Source organism: Mauremys mutica, chromosome 8 (genome assembly GCF_020497125.1).
Source record: "Mauremys mutica isolate MM-2020 ecotype Southern chromosome 8, ASM2049712v1, whole genome shotgun sequence".
Taxonomy (NCBI): Eukaryota; Metazoa; Chordata; order Testudines; family Geoemydidae; genus Mauremys; species Mauremys mutica.
Genome location: NC_059079.1, coordinates 76,211,208 through 76,236,617, shown reverse-complemented (window position 1 = coordinate 76,236,617; position 25,410 = coordinate 76,211,208). Strand labels below are relative to the sequence as shown.

At 48.6% G+C, this 25,410-nt stretch overlaps 1 protein-coding gene across 4 annotated transcripts; it reads right to left on the bottom strand.

Annotated features, from left to right (window-relative positions):
* Nucleotides 1-766: 766 nt before the first annotated feature.
* STING1 (stimulator of interferon response cGAMP interactor 1) lies at nt 767-23,874 on the bottom strand. Of its 4 annotated transcripts, none has more exons than XM_045028019.1 (7): nt 23,452-23,874; nt 10,846-11,090; nt 8,607-8,793; nt 4,925-5,033; nt 4,536-4,774; nt 3,362-3,548; nt 767-2,106 (listed from the first exon to the last, which is right to left on the bottom strand). In XM_045028019.1, exons 2-7 carry the CDS (start codon nt 11,088-11,090, stop codon nt 1,922-1,924), a joined length of 1,152 nt encoding a protein of 383 aa, XP_044883954.1. In that variant the 5' UTR covers nt 23,452-23,874; the 3' UTR covers nt 767-1,921. The 4 variants fall into 4 exon arrangements, with proteins under 4 accessions (XP_044883954.1, XP_044883956.1, XP_044883955.1 ...); XM_045028021.1 differs by lacking the exon at nt 23,452-23,874 and adding an exon at nt 22,864-22,998; XM_045028020.1 differs by lacking the exon at nt 23,452-23,874 and adding an exon at nt 22,901-22,996.
* Nucleotides 23,875-25,410: the final 1,536 nt, after the last annotated feature.

The following is a 25,410-nucleotide window of genomic DNA, read 5'->3' as shown; positions in this document are numbered from 1 at the left end:
GTTTAGTGTGTTCATAACAATGTTCATTGCTTTCAGAAAAAGGGAACGCTGATTTACTTTGTGTGATCTCCATAACAATAGTCATGTTTATGAAATTTCACCAACTTTAAAAAATATGTTTCCAAAGATTTTAGGCATAACAAAGGATTTTATATTTTTCTAAGGTACGGATTTTGCTGGAGGGTTCTCTTAAAACTAATTAATCAAATAGAAGTAAAGAAAGGGAAACTCATTTGTCCAGCTATCTGGAAGGAAAGGGGTGTTGTCCTTTTAAGGGCTCTCTTCAACAGGGAGGTGAAGGGAGAAAGGGATGGACAGGAAGACTTTGGAAGCATGTTTTTTGTACTATAGCAATTAAAATTAAAATGTGTATTTTAGAGAAGGGTGGTCTTTTGAAGGATTTATTTAAAAAACTATATGTCTGAAGATCCAAGCATTTAAGGTTAAAGATGAATACTCAAATTTTGCATTTAAAAATCTATGCAAGGATTTTTTAGAGATGTGATTTTATAATCTTCACCAACTCACTAATGAAATATTTTTAAAGAAAATTTTAAACTAAGGTCTTGTAGACTAACATGTTCGGAGTAAATATTACAGTAATGCAGAACTGTTTTTGTCAGTAAATTCAGAAACTGACAGTACATACCTGGGGGTTGGCAAATGCCTGTTAAATGGCTTCATTACCACTTGAATGGCTCTTTAACAGTTTCAATGTTGTGCTAATATGTCTGGCAGGCTTTTTCACTTTTAAGTACTAGATCCCCTCAGGAGGAAGACTCACCAGGCTGCAGCAGCCAGCTGTGGTGGGAGCCTGCAGGAAGGGTCAGAACAGGGATAGGAAAAGGTGGAAGGGTGGACACTAAGACCCAGGGGTGCGCCAAATTTTCGGGTGCCCTACATAGCCGTATATGCTGCATATGCCTAAGGACGGCCCTAACTGTCTTGGTCCTCTCTCTTTGTATGCTTGAAGCAGTAGCATAGCTAGGGGGGGTGCAGGGGAAGCAGCAGCTTCCCCTCAGCACATTTTCCAAAAGCGGTGCCTTAGTTAGGGGTTACCATAGCACCAGCCATGGGGGGGGGGCGGTGGGCACGGCTGGAGGAGTAGGGGGGGCGCAGCATGGCCGCAGCGCGGCCAGAGGAGCCATGTGGGGGGGTGCAGCATGGCCAGAGGAGCCATGGGGGGGGTGCAGCGTGGCCGGAGGAGCCATGCGAGGGGCCGGGGCCGCGGGGGCGGCACGGCACGGCCGGAGGAGCCAACCAGGATGGCCCAGGGAACAGAAAGAGAAACAGAGCCCGGGCTCGTTCCCGCTCTCCTCTTTCAGCCCATTACTCCCCCTGCCCCCCGCTGCCCTAGTTGCAGGGTTATTTCAGGACACAGTTCGCCTCTCTCGCTTAGAAGCGCTGCTGAAGCCTGCCCGGCGTCTCCCGCGCTCAGGCTGGCGTTGGTCAGGTGAGAGTTCCCCCTCCATGCTTCCTTAGGGGCTGCCCTTTCTCCTCAAGTCAATCTCCCCAGAGACCAGGGGGAGGCGGCGGAGGGCGGTGTGCACAGAAGTCTTTTCAAGCCAGCAATGAGGTGGGGGACGAGGCGGACGGAGCTGCCAGTCGCCACAAGTGGTTCGGAAGCCCCTTGGGAGGGTGGGGGCCCGGGATGCTGCCGAGCGCTGCTCCGGGGGTTGGGTCCAAGACTCCAAGAGGGAGGCGGCGCGGCCGGAGGAGGGGGGGGGCGCATCATGGCCGCAGCGTGGCCGGAGGAGCCAAAGAGGGGGGCGCAGAGTGGCCGGAGGAGGAGCCAAGGGAGGTGTGGCCAGAGGAAGAGCCAAGGGGGGGTGCCTTTTTTATGTTTGCTCCCCCTGCTCTTAGAACCTGGCTATGCCACTGGCTTGAAGAGAGAGTAACCTGCCAGTCCCACCCACACGTTTCAGAAGCCATCGCTCCGCAGAGGCCCGGGTAGCTCCGAGTCACTGATCAGGATATTGGGCTCTGTTGAGAGGAAGGTGGTGGACTCGTGATTCCCCTCACACATGGTGTATTCCTCCAAGTGCTGCTGTCTGATGTGCCTTAGGATCTCCTTTGACAGGAAATGGCTGTCGTTGTCTCCCGATTCTGGAAAATAAAATAGAAAACAAACCCCACCGGCTTCAATGGGCTGGAATCCAAGGCAAGCTGAGTTTCCAGCAAGCAGAGCCTCCAAACCCTTCAGCAAGAAGAGGTACCATTGCTGCCCATGCATCTCACACCTACTTGGTGGGGCACTCTGGTGCCTCTAGTGGCAGCCAGGCCACAGCTAGAGGTCCAGGAGCTTAGTACAATATGAGCTAACCTAAAATTTACAGGTTCAAGCCTTGCAGCTGCCAATGCAGCCAGGTGTCTGGCATTAGACTTGCTAATTGTTGGCAGAAAGGGTGAAATGTAAAGCTGTTTGGATGCTCTTCCAGCCAAACATTTTGGGGGGAGGGGAAAGAAAACACCTTTTGACCAAAATGAAAAATTTCTCTCTCCCCCGCTCCAAAAGGTGGAAACATTTCATTTATCAATGAATTTCAAAAAGAAATTTTTGAATTTCGTTGGGAATTTTCATTTTGGTGGGAACTCCTGCCCCTGCCCCTCCCGCAGTTTTACATTTTTTCCCTGGTGGAAAACGGGGGAATACACACAAAAAAGCAAGAGAAAGTAGGGAAAAAACCCCATTCTCACACTTCTTCAACTTTTCCCACCCTTTCTCCAGTAGAGAAAAGTGAGAGTGAGTGGGTGTGTTTTCCCCCCACCAAAACAAAACTAAAAAAACGGAAAATTTTCACTCACAATTTGAGCAAAATGAGAAATGTTCCTCTCCAAGTGTTTTTTCAGGAAGCCCTGCTGGGGTTTTGTCGTCCAGTTCCAGCAAACTCAGGAGAAACAGGCAGAGGGCAAAACTGGCTAAATGGGGCTTTCCTACCCCACAGCATCAGTCACCTCTGAGGGATAGTGGCTGTGTTTTGGGATCCCCCCTGTCTTAGAGCCTGGGGAGGGGCATCAGGGACCCCATTAATCAGGAGGCCTTGCACACGAAAGGTCCCCAGTGCACTGCAGAAATCTCCCCATGGCCCAAGGGGCTGTGGTGTGAGAGGACCCAGCCCCCCATGCCACAGGAGCCCATGTGCATTAAAGGGCCCATGTGACTTATGATGGGGACCCTGAGCCCCTCTTACCCAGCACAGTGAACACCAGAGAGCACCAGAGAGATGATGGTATAATCCTGCTACTAACTGCCGTGCTGGGAGTGTGCCGGAGGCCACAGTAAGCTCCTGTGCCTGAGGATCAGGGTGTGGATAAGACCCCAGCACTTCTCCTCCCCTGGTGCAGTCCCCCAACTCCTCACCCTCATACACAATGAGCCGGTAGCAGCCCGCACATTCCTTGGAGTGCTGTAAGATCTCCCCCAAGGTCCTACAGAAGAGCTGGGCTTGCTCCAGGCGATCCTCCCTGCTGAAGGCGGCACTTTCATCCTGGGACATAGCATAGAGGGACTGCAGCGGGGGGGCGTATTCCACAATGCAGTAATTCAGCTAGAGGGACAAGAGAGGGAGAGACCTGGTCATTACCCCAGCAGTCCTGAGACCACGGCTAAGGCATCCCTCCCCAGGCGGCTGGCCCCCGGGAATCCCAGCGCTACTGGCTGAACCCTTTGGTGCCCCCTCCTATGCACAACACAGCAGCTGCCAGAGCTCTGCCAAGCAGGGTCAAAGCTAGGCTTTTGGGGGCCCTGTGTGCCCATGCAAGGACCACCCCAGCTCTCTCCCCACTGGCCCTTGGCCCTGGGCAGCCAAGAGACTCCTCACAGCTGCTTTCTCTGCCTGCTCACGAGCATGGGGGTGGCTCTGCCTCTACGCTGGGCAGCCGGACTGGTGCAGTCAGTGCTCTGCTGTCCAAGCAGGCAGGGGGACAAGGCACTTCAGTGTCTGCCACGGCCTGATAGTGCCAGTGACAAATGGGAACAGGGAGAGGGAATCAGGGATGGTGATCAAGCTGGCAGTGTGTATATTGGGGGATGGAAGGAGGCTGGAACAGGAAGGCCTTATCCTACTGCATGAGGGTATACGTCCAAGGCTGTTTTTGCTGTCAATACAACAGGGTCAGTGCAGCTCCTGGGTGTAGCTGGATTAATGCAGATAGGAGCTTTACTGTGTAGAGAGTTTGCATACAGCTAAGTAAACTGGGATTTTCCTGCAAAGGTTTATGGCTGCAAGGAAAGGCCTTGTGTGAATCCCAGGGCTGTGCAAAGGCATGTGCTTCTCTTCATCCCAACTGCTGGATGCTGTTCTGAACTGGCCCTGTGGAGGCTCTACAGCCCTATCTTGGAGCATGGCCATCTTTACACTCCTACATTCATGTCTCCTGGCTAGAGGTGGGCCCAAGCCAAAATCCAGCACCTGAATTTCTCAACCCTTTGGGGAATTTGGATCCACAGCTAAACTTTGTGTCCCAGGCCCGTCTCTGCTCACATCCGTCCTTCCCGTGGCCCTTCAGCTAGAGAAGCGTGATGATAAATGTACCTTTTTGTCTTCACCCAAAATTGTATAGATGCTTTGTTTGTAGCTTCTCCATTTAGTGCCAGCACGGTCCAGCTGCAGCGCCGGGAGATCCTTCCAGTACTGAATGTGGCTGTCAGCCTTCTGCAGGTCATCATATATCTCACAGCTCACCGGGAGAAGGATGTGCAATTTCCAGGTCTCCTTGCACTTCAGCACATTGTTATTGGCTCTGTTGAACTCACTGATCAAGTCTTTAAGGCCTTAGAGGAAGAGAACATGGAGCAGAGACAAATGAAGTCAGGGTAGCAGCTTTCTGACTGGCTCATTGGCTCCCCTTTAACGTGTGCAAAGGAGGAGTTTTATTACAAAGGATTTTGTATTCCCATACAAACAGGGAAACAACTACTTACGTGGCAGAACTAACTTTAAATACCCCACATAGTAAGACCAGGCTAGTCCATGTGCTACGTTGCGGTTGTTCTTTTCACAGATTTCAGACATTTCCACTGCAGAGGGACTCTACAGATTGAAGGAAGAAATGCCATAACTAAACCATCTTACAAGCTAAGCAGAATTTCCCCCACACCCACTGGTGACTGTGTCTCCTGCCGTCTCTCTGAATACACCTGAAAGCCAAGCAGCCATGCTTTCCCTTGCATGAGCCATACACTGCAGGTCTAGAACTCCTCAAAGAGTTTATAAACCCAACCCTACTCAACTCCCACAGCAGCCCTACGAGGCAGGTCAGTCATCATCTTCCCTTAACAGATGAGGAAAGGGCGGCCCACCAGGGTTAAGTGTCTTACCCCAACTCAAAGAGCAGGCCCGATTCTGACCACACACACGTGTAACTTCCAGGTCTGCTATACACCACTATGAGGCCTAAGGCTTCAGCAGCACAGTTGGGAATACAGCCCAGAAATCCAGCCTGCAAGTGCCCTGCTTGAGATGCTCAAAGCCACCTAAGTGTCTGACAATTTTAGTGTGGACCAGTGGCTGGAAACCCGTGCTGTCACACAGGTATGGCAGCTGAGCCACGTGATCTATTATCTGCACAGTCTACCTCTACAACCCATGAAATTACTGCATGCAAATTAGCTGTAGAATAAGGGTGGTGATTGGCTGAGTTACCTCTGATATCACCATGGCCTAGGACTCTTGGCATGGCATAGATACATGTCTTGCTGCTGCAGGGGTGAAATCTGAGAAGTCAAAATGGCCTAGAATTTAAAACTTGGATGGTAACTGACGGTGAATCTCAGTGACGACTGAACCTGGTGATATTCTAAACAAAAGAGCTCTCAACCATTTTTGTAGCTGTGTTCATCACTTCACCCTGACTCAACAGAGAGTCTAAATTTCAGCGTGACACAGAGACTGGTGATAATCCCAGAATTGTATTATATAGATTAGATGTTCAAACCCCTTAGGCATCCTAGATCCTCCTTTCACACCAAAATCCTCTCAGTTCAAAATTTCTGTAAGGGTCTCTATTTCTCACCATAGGCCAAACTCTGCTCTCAGTTCTAGTGGTGTCGTAGATTCCAAGGCCAGAAGGAACCATTGTGATCACTAATCTGACCTTCTGTATCGCACAGGCCAAAGAACTTCCCCAAAATAATTCCTAAAGCAGATGTTTTAGAAAGACACCCAGTCGTGGTTTACAGATTGCCAGTGATGGAGAATCCACCATGATCTTTGGTAAATTGTTCCAATGGTTAATCACTCTCACCATTATAAATGTATGCTTTATTTCCAGTCTGAATTTGTCTAGCTTCAACCTCCAGCTATTGAATCTTCAGTCTAGCAGAGAAAACTATAAAGAAGAACCCATTATTAAATATTTGTTCCCCATGTAGATACTTATAGAGTGTAAACAACTCACCACTTAATCTTCTCTTTGCTAAAATAACTAGATTGAGCTTTCTGGAGTCTATCATCGTAAGGCATGTTTTCTAATCTTTGAATCTGGAGTGTCAATTCAGAGAAACCCTAATGAAGTCATTAGAAATACCCTGGATTTACACTGGCATTATCGAGAGCAGAGGGCAGCTCTGCAGCACTCCCATTAATTAACCCTTTGTAGATAGCAGCTAAATATACCTCTCTTCCCAAGCATTCACTTGAGTGCCAGGTTTAAAAATGCCAACATTCTAATGTAGCAGTTCTGCGGGTGCTGGGGATGATACTGGAACCCTGGGGTGGTAGTTCTCATTAAAAGCTAGTTGAATTGAGTAGTTCACTAGCTTCCCTACCGAGACGGATGGTGGCATCAGGACGATGATATCAAATATTAATGGGGTTGTACTAATGAAAAGAATTTTGCTGCATCGTGGCTTCTAAAACCGTTCAGTTGGAAGAAGAGCAGCATGTGCAGACAAGGCAGGGTTCATCGGCCACAGCAAACATGGTGAGGTTCCATCTTAGAATCATGGAAATGCAGGGCTGGAAGGCAGGGCCGGCTTTAGCAAGTGTGGGGCCCGATTCGTGGGGCTTGTACTCACTGGGCAGCGCTCCAAGTCTTCGGCAGCACTTCGGAGAGCTGCGCTTCGGCCGGGGGAGCGGCTGCGGGGCTTGCCGTGCTCCGGCTGGAGGAGCGGGGCCGCAGGGTTGCTGGGCTCTGGCCGGGGTAGCGGGGTGGGGATTGCCGTGCTCCGGCTATGGTAGCGGGGCCATGGGACTTGCCGCGCTCCAGCCAGGGGAGCTGGGCCCCGGGGCTTGCCACGCTCCGGCCAGGGGAGTGGGGCCGCGGGGCTTGCAGCGCTCCAGCCGCGGTAGCGGGGCTGCGGGGTTGCTGGGCTCCAGCCGGGATAGCGGGGCCGTGGGGCTTGCCACACTCCGGCCGGGGTAGTGGGGCCGCGGGGATTGCTGTGCTCCGGTGGGTGGAGCAGGGCCACGGGCTTGCAGTGCTCCGGGCGGGGGAGCAGGGCCGCGGGGATTGCAGCGCTCCGGCGGGAGGAGCAGGGCTACGGGCTTGCAGTGCTCTGGCCGGGGAGCAGGGCCACAGGGCTTGCAGCGCTCTGCCCAGGGAGCGGGGCCACGGGCTTGCTGCACTCTGGCTGGGCACAGGGCCCTCTTAGGCATGGGGCCCGATTTGGGGAAATCGGGGGAAATCGGCCTAAAGCCAGCCCTGCTGGAAGGGACCTTGAGAGGGCATCAAGTCCAGCCTCCTGCGCTGAGGCAGGACCAACTAAACCTAGACCATCCCTGACAGGTGTTTGTCCAATTTGTTCTTAACAACCTCCAGTGATGGGCATTCCACAACCTTCCTTGGAAGCCTGTTCCAGGGCTTAACTACCTTTAGAGTCAGAAAGCTTTTCCTAATATCTAACCTGAATCTCCCTTGCAACAGATTAAACGTCCCTAGGGATCAGAGATGGGCCTGACCTAGCAGCTTAGCTCTCCATCCTCTTTGTGATGCAGGATCGTTCCCTGAAGCATAATCCTCAGTGCTTGCCCCAGTCCAGATATAAAGGACCAAGGAATGTCTTCCACAGACATCTTTTCCTGAAGAAGCATCTCCTATTATTACTAGTGGGAATGCTTACTAGCGCTGGTGATTTTTACAGCCCAGACAGGATGTACAGCCCCAGCACAGCCCCCTGCCATGTGAGCTATCTTCATTCTCAGTTTTCCTTTGCTCAGCTTCATCCCACTTCTCCTAGCTCTTCCTGTAAGGCGACGAATGAAGCTAGACTGAGATGAACAATACTCCAATCCACTTCAGATCAGCCACCGCAGGGGGTCCCAATGAGTTCACAACATTGATTGAGAAACTGATTAGGTTCAGTTGTTGCAATTCCCATGTGCAGCTGCAATGAAACACCTTGGGATGGGTCACTACTTGTGGGGAATTCAGGACCTTAAAGCATGAGTCCATGATGTGAACTAGAGAACCCAGGCTCCTTAGCCAAAGGGTGTAGCTAAAGGACTCAAAATGTTATATGTGGCCTGTCCACTAGTGGAGGGCAGAGCGCCACATAGCCTGGGTTACGCAGGCCTGGCCTACGCCTGCCAGGATTGCTGGGGATTCTCTGGGGAGCAGAGGGGTGTATTGCCAGGCTGCTGGAGATTGGGGTGTCCTGCCCTTACCTGAAGCCCAAAGGCGAAGCTGAGGAGCTGGCAGAGGCAGAGGAGGATGAGGTTGAGGAAGAGCTGCAGCTCAGTCTCGCCGAACAGGGCCATGTGGGCGCAGATGCTGATCAGCAGCAGGAGCATATGGCGGCGCAGACTCGGGCTCAGGCAGGCAACCACCACCCTCCACCAGCTGTTGCGGTATCTGAGGAAAAGGGAGACAAGGAGGCAGGGCTGTCAGTCTGCACCCTGCAGATCGGCGTGCGGAGGGGTTTCCAGACTCAGCACACCCCTGCCCTGAGAAGGAGATAGCCCCACTGCATTGAAAAGAACATAAGAATGGCCATACTGGGTCAGATCAAAGGTCCATCTAGCCCAGTATCCTGTCTTCTGACAGTGACCAATGCCAGGTGCCCCAGAGGGAATGAACAGAACAGGTAATCATCAAGTGATCCATCCCCTGTCACCCATTCCCAGCTTCTGGCAAACAGAGGCTAGGGACACCATCCCCGTCCATCCTGGCTAATAGCCATTGATGGACCTATCCTCCATGAAGTTATCTCATTTTTTTTTTAACCCTGTTATAGTCTTGGCCTTCACAACATCCTCTGGCAACGAGTTCCACAGGTTGACTGTGCATTGTGTGAAAAGATACTTCCTTTTGTTTGTTTTAAATCTGCTGCCTATTAATTTCATTTGGTGACCCATAGTTCTTGTGTTCTGAGGAGTAAATAACACTTCCTTATTCACTTTCTCCACACCAGTCATGATTTTATAGACCTCTATCATATTCCCCTTAGTCGTCTCTTTTACAAGCTGAAAAGTCTCAATCTTATTAATCACTCCTCCTATGGAAGCCGTTCCATACCCCTAATCATTTTTGTTGCTCTTTTTTGAACCTTTTCAAATTCCAATATATCTTTTTTGAGATGGGATGACCACATCTGCACATAGTATACAAGATGTGGGCGTACCATGGATTTATATAGAGGCAATATGATATTTTCTGTCATATTATCTATTCCTTTCTTAATGATTCCTATCATTCTGTTTGCTGTTTTGACTGCTGCTGCACACTGAATGGATGTTTTCAGAGAACTATCCACAATGACTCCAAGATCTCTTTCTTGAGTGCTAACAGCTAATTTAGATCCCATCATATTGTATGTATAGTTGGGAATATATTTTCCAGCGTGCATTACTCTGCATTTTTCAACATTGAATTTCATCTGCCATTTTGTTGCCCAGTCACCCAGTTTTGTGAGATCCTTTTGTAGCTCTTCACAGTCTGCCTGTGATTTAATTATCTTGAGTAATTTTGTATCATCTGCAAATTTTGCCAGCTCACGGTTTACCCCTTGTTCCAGATCATTTATGAATATGTTGAATAGGACGGGCCCAGTATAGACCACTGGGGGACATCACTATTTACCTCTATCCATTCTCTTCCCTCCCCAGCCCAGGTGGTCCCTATAAAAGACTGTCCACATAGATGGGGACTCAGCCAGCAGGGAGCAGGTGAGCCCACGCTGGGGAAGTAACAGCTACGGCAGTGCCCGCCGCCTCCCCAACCAACACTGTAGAGCTTACTGGGGAAGGCAATCCAGCCCCAGTGTGGAGTGCCATTGCTGGAGAGCCTTCTGCACTGGAGACCTTGGGTTTTGCCTCAGCCAGGGCAGGCCCAGGCAGCCTGACTCCACTGGGGTGACATGGCACCCAGGGACATCTGAGATCTGGTGGGTTTGGACGTGAACCTGCGCCAGAGACGAAGCAAACCCTGACCCCACATAGGACAACATGAGAGAACCCCCTCAGATGATGTCCTCCCACGTAGATCCCATGGGCTTTAATAGGTGTGTGGGACATAGGCATGGGACAGCCCTAAGTTGTGACTTAATAGTCATGCAGCTTCTTGCCTGGGCATTATGGGTAATGGGCAATCTGCAGAGTTGCTCCCAATAGTAAAGGCACAAGAGACTAGAGAGAGGGAGAGAGAAGAGGGAGGGATTGAGCAAAGAAACCTGAGGGACATCAAGAGAAAGGAGAGTGGGGCAGATGGGAAACCATCACTGACCAGATTGCAAAGCCTATGCTTCTTTGTATTCCTTTACGGCTCCTGTATAGCTAGTAGGAACCATGCACCTACGTTCGCCCGCCTTCCTCACAGGGATTAGTTCTCTTACTTTCTTTCCTGGACCATTTACAAGTGCCAGCCTGAGCATGCCTCTCAAGAGCAGAGAGCTGTAAACTCAGTCACCTGGATTGCATGTGCCAAATCTCTTCCATGAAGTTACAAACCCCTCTGAGCAGAGCTCCGATCTGCAGGGCCGCGAAGTAGAAGGTGATGTACTCTGCGGGATGGTGCCAGGACTGCTCCATGTGATACAGGGCAAAGATGCAGAGAACAATGAAGCCCCAGGTTGCGTAGTGAGCCCTTCCTTCCCGAGGTTTGGGGATGATCGGGGAAGTTTGGACACTGGGTCTTTCCGTTTCATGAGACATCTGCAGCAAACAGACACACCCAGACATCTTAAACACTGATAAAAACAACAGCCCAGAGGACAGTCCCAGACATTGTTAAAAAGCAGCTAGGGATGAGGCAAAGGGACAGGCACAATAAATAAGATCTTGGATTTTTAGAGTGTCGTGAAGAATCCCAAAGCACTTCATAAACCTATACAATTTATGCACTGATCACTGACATGAAGCCACCTCTGGGGTGGTTTAGCCCTGCATGTTACAGGGCACTGCTCTGAAATGGTTCTTTCCAAGGGACCGTGGCATTGGGGCTGGTGAAGCAACAGGGATATGGGCAATCAGGCTGAACACAGGGCAGATCCAATAGCCCCAAATCCTGGTGAGGGGGGGAGAGAAGGTGCAGCAAGAGGTGACTGCTAACCCAGCCTAGCCTGGATGGCCAGGTGCCCTCCATCCCAACTGTGTCCTTCCCACACTACTTGTAGATCGCCTGTGCAAATCTCTCTCATGCACACTTCCCACAAAGGGCTGGAATTTGGCCTACGTGCACTGATTTGGTGGGGTGGTTAGTCAGTCATTTTCCGCACAAGGGCTCAAAACTGGCCCTTAAAATGCAAGCAGCGACCTCTGAAAATCTAACCTCAAAGCTTTCTGAGGGTCCTCTCTTTCCTGCTTCAGGAGCTCTTTAAGGCCAAGTGACCCTCTGTTACCGTGGTGAGAGAGGATCAGACTGAAGGGAGCTTGTTATGGCTTTAGAGAATTTGTGACCAGCTAGCCATTTCATGAGACTCTGGGCCAGATCCTCAGGACTAGCCTTTGGGTGCTTGACATCATGGGGGGGAGGGGAGGGGAAATAAGGTGGCACAAAGATGCCTCTAAACCACCTTTGCAGCTCCTTGATCCTGTGGCTGCTGAGACTGGTCTTGTCCCAAGGAACAATTTAGAGCAGCCTCGGGGATTCTCTACATTGTGCTGGCTGCCAATGGCCCCAAGGGACCATTCTTGCAGCTGGGGAGTCCTAGGACAGGGAGACACCCATTGCCCCAGATGTGCACCCAAGACTGGGAGGAGAGGTGGCTTGAAGATGCTAAGTTGGCTCTATGCCAGCCCAAGGAGAGATTTACAGAGGAATAAATTAATGAGAACCTCCATCATCTTCCTCAAACACCAGCAGGCAGCAAGCAGCTGCCACAGAATTTTGCAGTGTTCCCAGGCAAGCAGCACTGAAGGGGCTAGACCAATATCTTGAACCTTGGGTTCCTTTCCAATCTGCATGAACTCACTCAGGATCCCATGGGGAAAATAGCAGCCTCGTTTGGGCCCCTCTGAGCTAGGGGTCTCTGAAAAGACCAAATGCCAAAGCATTTGGTGAGGTCTATTGTATTAATTTAGATGGTCTATATGGCCCAAAGGTGTTAATATCACCCCATCACTGTTTAACATTAAACAGTGTTAAGCAAGTGGTATACAGAGACATTACTTTGCTTAGTATCATAGCAAATACCATTCAAGAGCTTGCTAACCTTTTATTAAAAATATAGAAAAGAAGGAAAAACAGTTAAAGCATTTTAAATACAGAGTAGTAAGTAAAATTTATTTCAGCAACTGTTTTCTTTTTTCTTATCTGGAGAGAGATTTTAGAAGGAAGAGAAAAAGTTAGTTGAGATGGGTTGGAGCCGTCATTGTTGCTGTTCCTGTTGAAGTCGAGTCCTGTTTCCTAGAAAACAAAACACGATGAAGACACACAAAGGGGTCAGAAAAGAACAGCAAAGGTAGAAAATGCAGCTTCTGGCTCTTTGGGATTGATATTTTTTACAAAAATTACAAAAAAAAGTTTGATGTTGCAATAGCTTTTGGTGGTTTGAGATTTAATGTATAGTTAATGCGGTAGCAGCTTTTAATTAAGTTGGCATTTTAGTAAAAGATTGCTTTAGCAATCTAACAATTTAAAATATTATTTTCCTATTTTTCCTTTTCTAATATACTTTTACATTAAAACTTTAAAGTTTTTACTGTTTATAAAAACTACAAACCCTAAAATAAAGGGGGGGAAAAAGAAAACAAAACAAAACATTTGTTAAAAAAATGTAAAAGAATTTATAACTTAAAAAAAAACCTTTTAAAAAACAAAAGCATTAATGGTTGGCTTTGCAAACTAGAATAACACATGTAAAATTTTAAAACAAATTTTTGTTTTAAATCATCTTTAAAAACCAATTGCTTATTTGCTAAGATATTAGCTACTGGATATGTATTAACCCTTTAGGCCCCATCTTGGGTGCCAAAACTGTTGCACTAATTTAGATGGACTGTATAGGCCAGGGGTTGGCAACCTTTCAGAAGTGGTGTGCCGAGTCTTCATTTATTCACTCTAATTTAAGGTTTTGTGTGCTAGTAATACATCTTAATGTTTTTAGAAGGTCCCTTTCTATAACTCTATAATATATAACTAAACTATTGTTGTATGTAAAATAAATAAGGTTTTTAAAATGTTTAAGAAGCTTCATTTAAAATTAAATTAAAATGCAGAGCCCCCTGGACTGATGGCCAGACCCGGTCAGTGTGAGTGCCACTGAAAATCAGTTTGTGTGCCGCCTTTGGCACACGTGCCATAGGTTGCCTACCCCTGGTATAGGCCAAAGGAGTGAATGTAAAACTCTCACTGTTTAACGTTAAACAAGATTTTGGGTTGGGTATACAGAGACTTTATCTTGCTTAGTGCCGTGGCAAACAGACCATTAAAAATCATTTTAACCTTCTGTCACAGGTTTCACCCCCACTCTGGACTTTAGAGTACAGATATGAGGACCTGCATTTGAACCTCCTAAGCTTAATTACCAGCTTAGATCTGGTTTTGCTGCCACCATCCAAATATTTGAGTCATATGGAAAACTCTGTCTTCCCCCACAAAACCTTCCCCTCCCTGGGTAGCCTTGAGAGACTCCTCCACCAATTCCCTGGTGAACACTGATCCAAACCCCTTGGATCTTAAAACAAGGAAGAATTACTCCTTCCCCCTCCCTTTTCCCCTCCACCAATCCCTGGTGAGTCCAGATCCAATCCCCTTGGATCTAAAAAAAAACGGGAAAAAAATCAATCAGGTTCTTAAAAAAGAAGGCTTTTAATTAAAGAAAAGAAAGGTAAAAGAAAGAAACCCCCCCTGGGAGATAGCATACAAACTGATCTCACAGACAACAGATTTAAAACACAGGATGTTCCCCTGGGCAAAAACCTTAGTACACACAAGAATACTCAAATTTGATTATTCCCCTAATTGCACAAAGACAAGTTACAAAAGAAAATAAACATAAACCTATTTATTCTTTTCTAAAACGTATTACTCTGATAAGAGGCTGGTTCCTTGATCTTTTTTACTACAACTGAAACTGAAACTGACTCTAAACAAAGGAAACTTCCCTCCTTCCTTTTGAAATATCTTGTTCCCCCATTGGTTCCTCTGGTCAGGTGTCAGCTAGGCTAGGTGAACTTCTTAACCCTTTACAGGTAAAAGAGGCATTAACCCTTAACTATCTGTTTATGACACCTTCTATTAAAAATACAGAAAAGAAGGAAAAACAGCTAATACTTTACATTTCAAATGCTTTAAGACAGACTTATTTTAACTCTTTTTTTGTATTTTAGCTGGAGCGAGGTTTTTAGATGGAAAAAAAAACCCTGTTTGACAGTTTTTAAATGGTGTTAAATATGATAATAACAGGGTTTTTTGGGGTGGAGAAAAGAAGTTAGTTGAAATGGACTTAAGCTGTCATTGCAATAGCTGTTGAAATCCAATTCCATTTCCTAGAAGACAAGACAAAGATACACAAAGGGGACAGAACAGAGCACCAAAGATCAAAAATGGCGCTTCTGTCTCTGATTTTTACTTGCAACTTTTACTGCTAGAGAAACACAGGCAGTTTTATTAGCTACTTTGGGACTCAGGAAACTTGTACCAGTGTTGGGCTGTTTAGGGCATTGCACTTGGCTGCCTTGGTTTGATCACAGGGTCCGGCTGTGTTGTAAAATGTACACGTTTGGCTGTCTAAGCCAGACTCTGGTTAGACAGAAGGAAAGGTGTGGAAGGAAAAGGAAACATTGGAGGAGAGGGGCAGGGAAAAAGCCTCACAATGGCATTTGGCTTGGTCAGGAAATGTTTTAAGCTTAGGATGACAAGGACCCGGGGTCCTAGGACAAGGCAGGGGTGACAGCCATGAAGGTGAAGCTCGTGTAACAATGACAGACCCCGGTCATCAGCAGCTCTTTCTCTCAGCCACTAGATGGGACAGAACACCACACTCCGGAGGTGTTTGGGTTACACTCCTCCAGCAGTCAGTTTTTCTTTTTCTTTAAGTCTTGTTCTTTAAGAACCCAAAATGCGAGTAAGGAGCGGAATAGCTCCTCCCGCAGAAGCGGCAGAAGGTCCCTAACAGTGGGGGGAGGCCCCACCCCATCCTTCCACCCAAGACCCCACCCCCCGATTGCTCTTCTCCATCCACCCCCTGCCCCATCACTTGCCCTTATGTCTGGGAAAAAGTGGGAGGGCTATGGCCTCCTGGCTCCCCCATTCCCATGGGCGACAGGTTTATAGAAATGTTGGTGGTGCCCAGAACCCACCCCCACCCAAACTCTGCCCCCCACCTGCCCAAGGCTCTGGGATGGAGTTTGGGGTGGGGGAGGAGGTCTGGGGTGCAGGAGGGGTGCAGGGTGCAGGTGCTGGGAGGGAGTTTGGGGATGGGAGGGGGTGTGTAGGGAGGGGGTGCAGGCTCTGGGAGGGAGTTTGGAGGAGGGAGGGGGTGCAGGGGTGGGGCTGGGTTTGGGGTGGGGCTCAGGGCTATGGAAGAGGGGTGAGGTGTGGGGTGAGGATGAGGGGTTGATGAGGCAGGAGGGGGCTCAGGGTTGGGGCAGACGGTTATGATGTGGGGGGATAAGGGCTCTGAATGGGGCTAGGGATGAGGGGTTTGGGGTGTGGGAGGGGCTCACGGCGAGGGTAGGGGTGTAGGGTGTGAGGGCTCTGGCTGGGGCTGGAGGTGACAGGTTTAAATAAAAATAAATAATTGGAGATATACCAATCTTCTAGAACTGGAAGGGACCTTGAAAGGTTATTGAGTCCAGCCCCCTGCCTTCACTAGCAGGACCAATTTTTGCCCCAGACCCCTAAGCGGCCCCCTCAAGGATTGAACTCACAACTCTGGGTTTAGCAGGCCAATGCTCAAACCACTGAGCTATCCCTCCTCTGTTTGAGGTGTGGGAGGGGGCTCAGGGCTATGGCAGAGGGTTGGGGCGTGGGCTGTGGGGTGGGGCTGAGGTTGAGGGGTTCATGATGCAGGAGGGGGCTCAGGGTTGGGGCAGACAGTTAGGGTGCAGGGGGATGAGGGCTCTGGCTGGGTCTGGGAATAAGGTGTTTGGGGTGTGGGAGGGGCTCAGGGCGAGGGTAGGGGTGTAGGGTGTGAGGGCTCTGGCTGGGGCTGGAGGTGAGAGGTTTGAGGTGTGGGAGGGGGCTCAGGGCTATGGCAGAGGGTTGGGGTGTGAGGTGAGGGCTGTGGGGTGGGGTGGGGCTGGGGATGAGGGGTTCATGATGCAGGAGGGGGCTCAGGGTTGGGGCAGACAGTTAGGGTGCAGGGGGATGAGGGCTCTGGCTGGGTCTGGGGATAAGGTGTTTGGAGTGTTGGAGGGGCTCAGGGCTAGGGTAGAGGGTTGAGGGTGCAGTGGGTGTGAAAGCTCTGGCTGGGGGTATGGGCTCTGGGGTGGGGCAGGGCTGGGGATGAGTTTGGGGTGCAGACAGGCTGCTCCGGGACAGGGGCCAGAGAGGAGGACTCCCCCCCAGCCCTTTCCCTGCCGGCAGCAGCGAGCTCTGGGGGAGGAGCCCCCCTTTCCTGCTGTGAAAGTTGAATGAATTATATTGTAAAAATAAGAATGGATTAAAGAAATGCTGTATGGACCTTTAAGCAGAAATAAAAGTTGAAATACAGGTTTCAGGAAAAGAAACATTAAGGCATAAACAATGAGCCCACTTAAGCTAATGGTGAAACATTAATCGGAGATTGGTAAAAGTTAGTAAGGAAATTAACTTTGCATGTCTAGCCTCTGGTAAACTTGTCAGATTCTGCTTCCTTTGTTATCTTGTTAAGTTCACGCCTTTTTTATCTGTATAAATAAGATAGTTTGTGTCTTGCATGGTGCTCACATTGTCTGGGTGTTATTAGCAGAGCGCTGTGCTAATAAAACAGAGTGGTCTGACAAACTGTGAGTCCTGAGTCTAACTTTGACACCTCCCCCCCCAGCAGCACACTCACCGCCACCACTGTCACTGTCCTCTCAGGTCCAGGAATCTCCCCCACCTCCCCCGTGGTGAGTGCGGGGGGGGGGGCAGTGCTGTGTGCGCCTCCTCCCTGCTGTTGCCCCTGACTGTAGCCTCACTGGGGGTGAGGGATGGGGCTGCCTCCTTGCCCAGCATGGGGCAGGAGCAGTGACTGTGGGTGGGGGGTCCTATGCTGCTGGAGGGTCCTGCCGGAAAAGGGAAGGGGTCTGAGGGGGAAGGGCAGGCTCAGAGTCAGTCTGCCCTGGCAGTTGATATGGGCCAGTTGATATGGGCGGCCCTAGGACCCTGCGGCAGCAGTTGCTGCAGGGAGGCAGCATGGAGCTGCACGGAAGAGGCAGGGATGCTCTGCTCCCTCCGGGGCCCAGGGACATGCACAGGGCCAGCAAAGGGGGGGCCGGGGGACACTTGGGGGAGGTGCAGGGGGGCGGCAGGTGGGGCTGGGCGGGGGGAGACCCGGCCCCAAACATTGGTGGAGCTGGGTCCCTGGGCTCTGAATATTGCTGGTGCCCGGGCACCATGTGGGTATATAACTCCCCGCCCATGCCCTTTCCAGCACCCTTGCCCTCCCCTCATTATTTTGTCCGCCAATTACAGTAGCCCTAATTTCTGATTTTGGTTCACTGCTTGCTGGTTTAACACTTTTCTTGTTTAACAAACACAATTTTAAGTTATATTTGTGCTTGAGTTATATTAGTAGCCTTTTCGTTTGGACTGATTTAGTTTTTGTGTGTTCCTTGTGCAACTTCTCCCATTTACACTTCTCATTACAGGGTATTGTGACATTGTATGAATTTACATATGGTTTTTACTGTTGAGCTCACAATTAAGTTAAATTTCTAGGCCCAATTATTACAACATAGTCCCCTTTTTTAATTAATCAGTTCCCCATAGGATCAGACCTCTGATTTGGTTCATAACACCACAATTATAAACAAAAACCTTATTTTAGTTTAAACCCATAGAAAAACTACACCTCTACCCCAACATAACGCTGTCCTCAGGAGCCAAAAAGATCTTACCACGTTATATCGAACTTGCTTTGATCTGCCGCAGTGCGCAGCCCCGCCCCCCTGGAGTGCTGCTTTACCGTGTTATATCCGAATTCGAGTTATATCAGGTCGAGTTATATCGGGGTAGAGGTGTATTTGGTTGTACTTTAAGGTTTGCACATTTTTTATTTTAAAATTGGGATTTACAAATTGTATTTGATTAGCTGTTATAAAAATATAGTTAAACTTTTTAGCTGTTAATAAAGCTAAAATCTTATTTAACCCTTCTGCTGGGTGGAGTCGGCAGCAAGAAGGGCTGCGTTCAATATCAAGGGGTTCCTCTTAACACAACACAGAGCTGGTTGAAGCCCCCACCTAGTAATCTGAGAAAATTTACCACCACCCCAGAGTGCCTTTAAGAGCCAATACTTCCCCTCTCAGGAGCACTGAGTGTGTGTATTACAAAAGAGAACTTTCATGAAAAGGAAAAGGGAACCAAGCATTAGTTTGGGAAAATACAACCACCACATTCACCAGCACACAACCCTAAACGAACCCAACCTCACAGCGGATTATGCAGTATCCTCTGCCTCAGTTTCCCACCTTGCGGTGGGAAAGCCCTACAAATAAACGTCTCTTTAACACATCACCTCCTTCCCCTCCCCCCCCACTGCACCCTACTCACAGTTGGCTGTCTTTGGTTAGCAAAGACCCAGAGTTCAGAGGTGGGTTCACCTCTCACCCCAGAAACAGGGGAGAGGCACCAAGCAATGTATGCAGTCACTGTGCGCCCTGTAACTGGCTGTTTGCTGTTGCCTCTGCTGCCACTGCTTTACTCATGCAATAAGAAGAACATTGCATTCCCCGGCTCTCAATACTGAAGTGATCTGTAACCCAGCACCAGCCAAAAGGGATCGTTTTGGCAAAGCAGATCCATCATCGTGCTGCATGCCTAGGCAGAGTAGGCATGACTATGCAAAGTCAGGCTGTTCCTGAAGTGTCTTCCCCCAGCTCATCACTAGATGTCAAGGACAGCTCATTCACACCCTGCTTACACTTACAACTTATTTTATTTGTAGCTAAAACAAAGCCCTGGCTGTTGTTATGTTTGTAAGATGTTTAATAACAAACCAGTTTTTATTATTTTTTGTCTGTGCACTTAGAATGGATAAAGATGGAAAAAGATTTTTCTTTTTTGCTGCTGATACATTTAAAGCTACACATTTATATTTCATGCACTAGTAGTTAGATTTGCTTATTTGGAGAAAAAGCTTTAGTGTTGATGGTGTTTTTACCCAAATGTGTTGCTTTTAAAAAGGTAGCAGCAAAATGATGTTTTTTGGAATTATGTTTGTATATGTGAGCTATTTGTAACAAATTAACTCAATTAAAAATTAATCACGATTAATCACAATTTTAATCTCACTGTTGAACAATAATAGAATACTAATTTAAATTTATTATAAATATTTTGAATTTTATTTACATTTTCAAGTACACCTCTACTCCAATATAATGCAACCCAATATAACACAAATTTGGATATAACGTAGTAAAACAGCGCTCTGGGGGGCGGCGCTGCACGCTCCAGCGGATCAGCGCGTCAGCATGTCTGGCTCTGACACGCTGCTCTCAGTGGCTTGTTAAGGGTGCCAGGTTGGGGCTGAGGGGTTGGATAAGGGGCAGGGGGGCATCTCGGGGGGCGGTCAGGGGACAGGGAGCAGGGGGGTTGGATGGTTCAGAGGTTCTGGGGGCAGAGTGGTCAGGGGATGGGGAACGGGGGCATTGGATAGGGCGTGGGAGTCCTGGGGGTGATTAGGGACGGGGAGGGGTCTCTGGAGGGGGCAGTCAGGGGACAAGGAGCAGGGGGGGCTTAGGCAGGGGGTGGGGTCTTGGGAGGGGTATTTGGGGTGGGTGGTCTCTGGAGGGAGTAGTCAGGGGACAAGGAGTGGGGGGGTTGGATGGGTCGGGGGTTCTGAGGAGTCAGTCAGGGGGTGGGAAGTAGGTGGGGGTCAGGGCAGGCATGTTTGCTGACTATTAATAATGGAAATGCTCGAGGCCAAAGCAAGTTCGATATAACGCAGTTTCACCTATAACGTGGTAAGATATTTTGGCTCCCGAGGACAGCGTTATATCGGGGTAGAGGTGTATATTGATTTCTATTACAACACATAATACAGTGTATAGTGCTCACTTTATTATTTTTATTACATATATTTGCACTGTAAAAAAACCCAAAAGAAATAGTATTTTTCAGTTCACCTCATTCAAGTACTGTAGTGTAATCTCTTCATTGTGAAAGTACAACTTACAAATGTAGAATTATTATTTTTTTACATAACTGCACTCAAACACAAAACAATGTAAAACTTTAGAGCCTACATGTCCACTCAGTCCTACTTCTTGCTCAGAGAATCACTCAGACAAACAAGTTTGTTTACATTTACAGGAGATAATGCTGCCCACTATTTATTTACAATGTCACCTGAAAGTGAGAACAGGTGTTTGCGTGGCACTGTTATAGACTGGGTTGCAAGGTATTTACATGCCAGATGTGTTAAACATTCATATGCCCCTTAGAGCAATCTACACGTTGAAGCATGATCTCTTTCTCACAATCACCTGGGACCATTTGCTGGGGTCTCAGAGAACTGGCCTTCTTGGTTTTGCTCCCATCTATCAGAATCCTCTTTTTTGCAGCACGCAGCAGAGAGAGAGGCTGGTCCAATGGATAGAGAGCTAGCCCTGAGAGACCTGGGTTCTACTTCCCACGTGGACTTCCTGTATGGCTTCAGGCCAGTACCTTAGGGACAGAGTTTCAAAGCTTTTTAGGCACCCAAAGATGCAGCTAGGCATCTAGTGGGCTTTACAAAGCATCTAACCTTCCAGGTGCCTTTGAAAATCCCATTAGGTTCCAAAATACCTTTGAAAATCTGGCCCTTAGACTCTCTGTGCCTCAGTACTCCAGCTGTACAATGGAGATAAGAGCACTGCTCTACATCACTGAGGGACTGTGAGGAGAAATAGGTTAGACATTCACATGCATCCGATGAAGTGGGTATTCACCCACGAAAACTTATGCTCCAATACGTCTGTTAGTCTATAAGGTGCCACAGGACTCTTTGTCGCTTTTTAGGTTAGACATTGTGAGGCGCTCAGATACTGTGGTGATGGTGCCACATGCTATCCCTTCCCTTGGGTTTGGCCCCTTCTTTTCACCTATCCCCCTCACATTTCCCTCTTTTCTTAATGTAACCTTGGCTGTATGTCTTCTGAATCCCCTGTGTTCTGTCTTAAAGCACCTCCCTCTCCCCTCCCCCCCCCCCCTCGCAGAGGCATTTCTGTTTTACAGGCTCATCTAAGGACTTCCAGATCCTTAATTTAATTAACAGCCCTTTCTTATCTGAGTAGCAGAGGGGTAGCCCTGTTAGTTGATCTGTAAAAAGCAGCAAAGAGTCCTGTGGCACCTTATGGACTAACAGATGTATTGGAGCATGCGTCTGACCAAGTGGGTATTCACCCACGAAAGCTTATGTTTATTCTTATCTGAATCACTCTGCCTGTTTGTAAACGAAAGACTGACTCCCTGCCCTAGGGGCACAACCTGGAAGCCCCACCTCCCTGCAGAGCTCACATTCCACATATGCGTCAGAATAGAAAGAGGAGCTCTGTGGGATAGCTGCCCAGAGTGCACCGCTTCGCAAGTGCTTAGGGTGACCAGATGTCCTGATTTTATAGGGACAGTCCTGATTTTGGGGTCTTTTTCTTATATAGGCTCCTATTACCCCACACCCCATCCCGATTTTTCACATTTGCTGTCTGTGAAAAGTGCTGCAAGTGTGAACACGCTATTGTGCAGGCAGCTGTCAGTCTGAACACACAACAGCGGTTTTCCTTCAGCATTCTCTAAGCAGCACTGTAACTGCCAGCACTGTTACTTTGCCGGTGTAGACGTGCCCTCAGTTAAGAGCTCTGCCTGGGGCTAGGACATATGCCAAAACTGAGGGGAGGGGGGCAGAAGCCCTCCACCCCCTTTAAATGGCACCCCTGACACCGGCGGCCGAGCCATGGCCCTGCCCCCATGCCACCCCTTCTCCCCAAGGCCCTGCCCTTGCACTACCCCTTCCCCCGAGGCCCCGCTCCTATGCCGCCCCTTCCCCCCAGGATCCCCCCATTTCGGCATCCCTGGCCTAGGGTCACAGAGGAAATTGGGGAGCAAGGAGATAAACCCAGGTCTTCCAAGTGCTAGGCTAGTGCAGACCTCAATTCCTAGCTATCTACTGAGCCTTCCCCCCCACAAAGAGTGGCAATTGTACTTGCGGCACTGGCCATGACCTGATGTCCCAGGCTGGGTCCTGTCTGTCTGGGTTTGGTACTAGTGCCCGTCACCATAGCATCAGAGTGTCCCTCATGTTAGACTGACAATGGCCAGGGACTTAGTGACCGTATAGAGAGCTCTGCTTGGGGGGCAGGAAGAGAGGGGGAGTACCTGCCAACAGCTGTGGGAGGAAACCTGTGTCACCTACAAGGTCCTGCAGGGCTAATGGGAGATGGTCAGACTCCGGGTGAGTCTAAACTCCTCAGGTCTTCCAGTGCCAAGCGGGCCGCGTGGGATGCGGTTCTGTCAGAAGGGCAACTGCCACTCCAGCGGGCTCACATGACAACATTCTGGGGAGCGGTTTAAGAGAGAGAACCTCCCTCCACCAGACACCTCCCAACCCTATTCCCCACCTCCGCCTCCCAGGCCAGCACGGACTGATCAGTCCATAGGCGGAGAACCACTGCCAGCGGGATCACAGAGCCATGGGCCTCCAAAGGCCCGGCTGCCTCCAGCTTCCAAAGCACCAGTGAATAAGAACAAGGCAGAGGCAGGGTCAGGGCCATCTCGACGCACCAGCGTGCTTGGGGCGGCACTTTTCAAGGAGCGGCACTCTTTTTTTTTTGCTTGGGGCGGCAAAAAACCTGGAGCTGGCCCTGGGCAGGGTTCAAGCTGTCTGTCAGCATTAGGTCTGGCCCAGCTACCCAGGCACTGGAGGGAGGGAGCTGCTCTGCACCTGCTGGGGAATGCTGTGCTCACCTGTGCAATTAACAGCCCGTGGTTCTTGAAGCTGCTCTGATGTCTCCTGTTCTGGTGGTTTGCTCCACGCCCCGGCCCACACACTTGCAGCTAGTGCTTTCCGAGGCAGGTCGAGAGCAGAAATTGGAACCCGTCGCTCTGCCACACGACAACTGAAATCTTTGCGTGAAGATACCCACGGTGGAGGTTTGTGGAAACTCATTCAGAGTCTGATGATTCATTGAGAAGAGCAGCCCAGAGAATGAAAATGAAACCAGCAGCCTGCATGCAATTAATCCCTTACAGTCCTCCCACCGAGGCTGAGCACTCTCATGTTCTGTGGTCACACAGGAATCTGCAGCACAGGGGCTGGGTTCTTTGCAAAGCTGAGTGGGAAGCTGCAGGTGTCTCTGATATAAACTGATACTGTCCATTCCTAGAAGAGGCTGCATCTCAGCCCTTGCATCAGCCACAGGCTGTACCCGGATTTTTTTTTTTTTTTAAAAAGGGGAAGTCAAACAGGGCTGGAACTTGTCGAGATCAGCAGTTTGCGTGGAAGGAGTTTAACATCTGGCAGAAAATGCACCAATAATTAGGAGTATTTATAAGAAAATGGTGTCACATGTATGGGTGCCCAGCCACCCCACCCCACCCCACACAGTCACGTGTTGCTGTGGTTACAGCTCAGCAAATTAGAAGTAGTAAAGGTTGGGAAATTCCAATGCACACAAAATAGCCTCCCTGAACATACTGGAATAAATAGTACTTGAATATTACAGTGGGGCTTAATTATCTTATACAGCTTTGAAAATCCCAACCTTAATCATTAAAGTCACTAATGAATCATATATGAGAGAAACAAGGTCTGAATCAAAGTCCGGTGAAGTCTCTGGGTGTCTTCACTGGGCTTGGGTCAGGCCTGCAGACAGCAAATAGAATTCATAGTTCAAAAATAAAAGCTAGGCAGTGGTTCTGAACCAAGGATACGCGTATCTCTGGGGGCATGCCGAGGTCTTCCAAGAGTGCATCAACTCATCTAGATATTTGCCCAGTTTTACAACTTGCTACATAAAAAGCACTAGCGAAGTCAGTACAAACTAAAATTTCATTTGGACAATGACTTGTTTATGTTTATAGTGCTCTATGTGCTATACCCTAAAATGGAAGTACAATATTTATATTTCAGTTGATTTGTTTTGTAATTATATGGTAAAAATGAGAAAGCCAGCAATGTTTCAGTAACAGTGAGCTGTGACACTTTTGTATTTTTATGTCTGGTTTTGTAAACAAGTAGTTTTTAAGTGAGGTTAAACTTGGGATACACAAGACAAATCAGACTCCTGAAAGGAGTACAGTCATCTGGAAAGGTTGAGAACCACTGAGCTAGAGGACAAGATTTTCAATAAATTGGTGGTAAATGTGAGGCTCCTGGATCTGTGGCCCTGATCCTGCGGACTCATTCATGCTTAGCTTGACTTTGGGAGTGGTCACTCAGGTTAAACTAAGCCTGTGGGTAAGGGTTTGTGGGATCAAGGCTAAAAAATGGACCTGTGTGCCTAAAATTAGCAGTATTTCCAACCCCAGGCACTCAAAAACCATGAGTCAGGCCCCCTATGATCAGGAGATTGGCTTAAACTTTAGGAGGATTTTAAAAACAATACATCATGGGTTCTTTTTACTTGGGGTTTTGAGCCTTTGCAGTACATATAGGTCATGTTTTGAAGGTTTTCTCCACACCGGGAGGACTAGAAATGTCCTGTTTTTAACGAAAGCAAGATTCTCACATATTCACATGACTCCAGGAGGTAGGGCTTTGAGAGCCAACTACCAAGTAAGTATCATCAGACTTGCGATAATATCATGAGAGATGGTAACACTGAGTTAGGATCCTATTTTTTAAAATCTTGGCTCTGACTAATATTTCAGTACAGAAGCGCCTTCCTATTACCTTGAGGAGCAAAAACCTGCTTTATACAAAAG

Excerpts from the sequence above, each read along its gene's own strand:
- STING1 (XM_045028019.1), bottom strand. The coding sequence starts at position 11,090 with ATGTCTCATGAAACGGAAAGACCCAGTGTCCAAACTTCCCCGATCATC. Across the intron at positions 8,794-10,845 it reads ATTTGGCACATGCAATCCAG|ATACCGCAACAGCTGGTGGA; the intron begins GTGACTGAGTTT and ends CCTTTTCCTCAG. Across the intron at positions 3,549-4,535 it reads TTTTGGGTGAAGACAAAAAG|CTGAATTACTGCATTGTGGA; the intron begins GTACATTTATCA and ends TTGTCCCTCTAG.